The sequence below is a fragment of the Nicotiana tomentosiformis genome, chromosome 2 (genome assembly GCF_000390325.3).
Source record: "Nicotiana tomentosiformis chromosome 2, ASM39032v3, whole genome shotgun sequence".
Lineage (NCBI taxonomy): Eukaryota > Viridiplantae > Streptophyta > Magnoliopsida > Solanales > Solanaceae > Nicotiana > Nicotiana tomentosiformis.
Genome location: NC_090813.1, coordinates 14869061 through 14873483, shown reverse-complemented (window position 1 = coordinate 14873483; position 4423 = coordinate 14869061). Strand labels below are relative to the sequence as shown.

The following is a 4423-nucleotide window of genomic DNA, read 5'->3' as shown; positions in this document are numbered from 1 at the left end:
ATTTCATCATGTAGATCCCCTTGAAGGAATGCATTATATACATCCATTTGATGGATATGCCACTGTTTAGTAGCAGCTATTGCTAGAACAATTCTTATAGTTTTCATTTTTACCACTGGTGAAAAGGTTTCTTGGTAATCAATTTTTTCTTTTTGGCTAAATCCTTTTGCAACCAATCTTGCTTTAAATCTTTCTATCTCTCCTGTAGCTTTATATTTTATTTTGTAAATTCACTTGCACCCTATAGGTGATTTCCCTTCAGGCAGTGCAACTATGTCCCAAGTGTGGTTATTTTCTAAAGCTTCAATCTTAGCCTTCATAGCATTTATCCATCTAGGATCTTTGATAGCTTCATGATAGTTGGTAGGTTTAGAAATAAAATAAGATGCAGCAATAAAAGATTGATAGGTAGGAGAGATATTTTCATATGATATGAATTTAGATAAGGCATAGGGATTATCTTGTTGAATGTTTAAAGATACAAAATCGTTCATCCAGAGTGGTGGTCTTTTGTCTCTTCTTGACTTTCTCAAAAACTCTTCTGTTGAAGTTTGTTGACTGATCGATTGAACATGAGTAATATTTGAAGGTAAAGTATCAGTTGTTACCTCAGTTGATGTGTGTTGTTGTGAGGTTCCAGAAGTAGTACATTGTGTATGATCAGTTGGTAGACTTGAACTTTGTTGATTTGTATCTTCTGTGATGTTGTAAATATCCTCAACTTCACCTGTTTGGAAGTCAGTATGATTTTCAATAGTGAACTGATTAACTGCATCATTTGCTATTGTTTGAAGACTATTGGTGTTCATGAAAATAGGTAGACCTTTATTTTGGTTGAGAGTTTTGAATGGAAAAGTATCTTCTTTGAAAATAACATCTCTGTTGACAAAGAAGGTCTTGTTGTTAAAATCATACAGTAGATACCCCTTTTGAGAAGTTGCATGTCCCATATGAATAGCTGCCTTAGATCTTGGCATCAGTTTATCTTGTTCTTGCACTATCTTTGCAAAGCATAGGCATCCTAGTACTTTAAGATGTTTTAGAGATGGCTTCTTTCCATACAATTTCTCATATGGAGACATGTTGGCTAGAACTGAACTTGGCATTCTATTAATCAAATAGGCTGCAGCTAATACACAGTATCCCCAGAACCTTATAAGTATATGTCCCTGAAATCTAATTGCTCGTGTGACTTCTAGAAGATGTCTGTGCTTTCTCTCAGCCACACCATTCTGTTATGGTGTGTAGGCACAAGTAGTTTGATGAATTATCCCAAGATTAGTGAACATATTGTTACAGGTTGTATTGACAAACTCAGTACCATTGTCAGTTCGAATGACTTTAATTGTTTTGTTAAACTGAGTCCTTACAAACATTATGAATTGTTGAAGAATAGTGCATACATCAGACTTAAGTTTGAGCAAAAACAACTATGTAGTTCTGGAGAAATCATCCACCACAGTTAAGAAATACTTGTTACCATCAAGTGTAGCCACTTTATATGGTCCCCAAAGATGAATATGAACCAAATCAAATGAAGCAGTAGACATAATGCAACTATTAAGAAAAAGCTGCCTTGTTTGCTTTGCACATGGGCATACAACACATTTATTTACTTTTTCTGCTATAAGCTCTAGAATAATAGGTAGTAACTTTCTAAGTACATTTATTGATACATGTCCAAATCTCCTGTGCCACAATTATATATCCTCTGCTGAGTTGATATCATAGCTTGTTGGTCTTTCAGTAGCTACTAGAGTAACTTCACTACAATTGTTTCCTGCTGTTTGACTTCTTAGTATATACAACCCATCATTTTCTCTACCAATCGCCTTCACCTTCCCAGTGAAGAGTTCCTGAAAAATGTAAAAATCAGGGAAGAAAGCTACTAAGCATCTCAACTCTTTTGTCAGTTTAGAAACTGAAAGAAGATTAAATTTGAACTGAGGAATATAAAACACATTAGTTATTGTGTTTCTACTTGCTATGGTACTGGCTCCAGTGTGTGTAACCTGTGTCACATCTCCATTAGGCATGGACACTCTTTTTGGATACTGAGTTTGTACTATAGTAGACTTATCCAACAAGTTCATATCTGCTACCATATGATTGGTAGCCTCAGTATCTATTATCCAATCTTTAAAATACTTAGATGTACCTGCTACATTGGCACTAGAAGTTGGCCCAATATTGTTGTTGTTTAGCAAATGGAGGATCTGCTCATACTGCTCTTTAGTAAATGTGCAACTAGTCAGCTGTCCTTGCAAATTTAGTTGATTACTCATAGTTTGTCCCATAGATTGATTTGCAGCATCTATCAATCCAGTGAACTGACCAAATATATTCCCAGTAGTCTGATTGTTCTGTAAATTGTCTTCATTTAGGACATTGTAAGCAGCTGTATTATTGAACCTTGTATTTCCATTGTTCTGAGTTGCAGACTCAGTCATTGTGTTATGAGAAATATAGTTCCCAACTCCCCCTTTCTTCCTGAGTTTAAAGTCTGTGGGATATCCCACAATCTTGTAACAATTTTCCTTGCTATGACCTTTGAGTTTGCAAAACTCACATTGAACATTGTAGTTCTTTATTACTTTCTGATTAAACCTTTGATTTCCACCTATTCTTGAATACATAGCCACATCATATTGACCAGCCATATTAGTTGGATTTGCACCTAACAACCATGCTGAGGCTGCTACTGTTTTTTAACTTCATAACTGATTATCATTTTATACGCCTGATTTACAGTAGGCATTGGACTCATTAATAGTACTTGGCTTCTTGCTTGACTGTATGAGTCATTCAACCCCATCAAGAAGTGGAACAGTTTTAATTTCTGTAAATGCACCACAAAATCCCTTGATTTTTCATAATCACAACCAGGGGATGGAACCAATGCTTCAAATTCTTCCCACAAATCCTTCAACTTCGAGAAATAGACAGATACAGATGCAGTTTCTTGACATAAGGTAGCAATTTCTTTGTGCAGATTAAAAGATCTTGCACCATCTACTTTGTTAAATCTTTCAAACAAATCATTCCACACAGCCTGTGCACTTGAAGCATACATAATTCTACCTAATAATCCACTAGCCACAGAATTCATAATCCAAGAAAGAACTATTGCATTAACTCTTTCCCAATGATTCCACATTATTTCTGGGAATTTTTCTTTAGCACAAGAACCATCTACCAACCCCAATTTGTTCCTACCCAAAAGAGCTACCCTCATCGATCTAAACCAAATAGAGTAGTTTTCGATACCTATCAATTGAAATAATATAATTTGAATTCCACTAACATCCGACGGAGACAGGAATAATGGGTGATTATAATCTATTCCAGGTGCTTGATTCACCCCTAGCATAGGAGTTGGAGCTAGAGTTTTTGCATGTTGCTCATTTGTATGATTTTGTGGGATCGCCGCCATCGTTGATCAAGAATGTTAAGAACACTAAACAGAGAGTAGTTGATTTTGTTGAAGAATGATCGAACCACAAGCTAGAGATTACTAGCTGGGCTCTAATACCATGTAATTGTATGTAGAAGAAGAGGAACTAAGAAGTGTAGTGCAGAAGAAAAAAGATGAGAAAGAAGACAGAATGAAGAAGAAGATAGCATCAGAAAATATTATTCTGTATATTGAATATGTGTGAATACACGTGTGTGTATATATAATACACTTGTCCAACAAACTTAACCACCTACTAGATTGCTATTGGTGGAGTATAATAAAAATGACTAATCTACCCTTATGTAATACCTTTCTCAACAATACTCCCAATTCCATTTATGTGAACATGTTCAACTGTAAACTGAGTTTATGAAAGAAAATAAAACTTCTAAAATTTGAGGTATTAAATGTGCTCATGATAGTTATGGGCTATAAAATCATTACAACAACAAGAACAACAAACCCAGTGTAGTCCCACAAGTGGGGTCTGGAGAGGATAAAGTGTACGCAGATCTTACCCTTGCTTTTAAAAAGGCAGAGAGTCTGATTCCGGAAGACCCTCGGCTCAGGGAGAAAAAAGGGTCGGGGTAATAACAAGCAAACCAATCTAACAACCAAAGCAAAAATATAAAACTAACACTAAGTAATAGAAACAGAAAATCAAAACAATGCAGCAATAAATAATATCAAGAAGAGATGTAACAAAGCTATTGTGACAAACAAGGACAACACTCAGCTACCTAACCCTCTACCTTTATTCTCAACCTCCACACCTTCCTATCTATGGTCATGTCCTCAGTCAGCTGGAGCAACGCCATATCTCGCCTAATCATCTCACCCCAATACTTATTCAGCCTGCCTTTACCTCTCTGTTGGCCCTCCAATGCCAGCCTCTCACATCTCCTTATCGGAGCATCAAAGCCTCTCCTTTTTACATGCCCGAACCATCTAAGTCTCGCCTCCCGC

General features: G+C 36.2%; 1 protein-coding gene across 1 annotated transcript; it reads right to left on the bottom strand.

The window, feature by feature from the left end:
- Window positions 1-2698: 2698 nt before the first annotated feature.
- On the bottom strand, window positions 2699-3433 carry LOC138904366 (uncharacterized). The gene has a single exon (XM_070192867.1). It carries the CDS (start codon window positions 3431-3433, stop codon window positions 2699-2701), a length of 735 nt encoding a protein of 244 aa, XP_070048968.1.
- Between the last annotated feature and the right edge of the window lie 990 nt (window positions 3434-4423).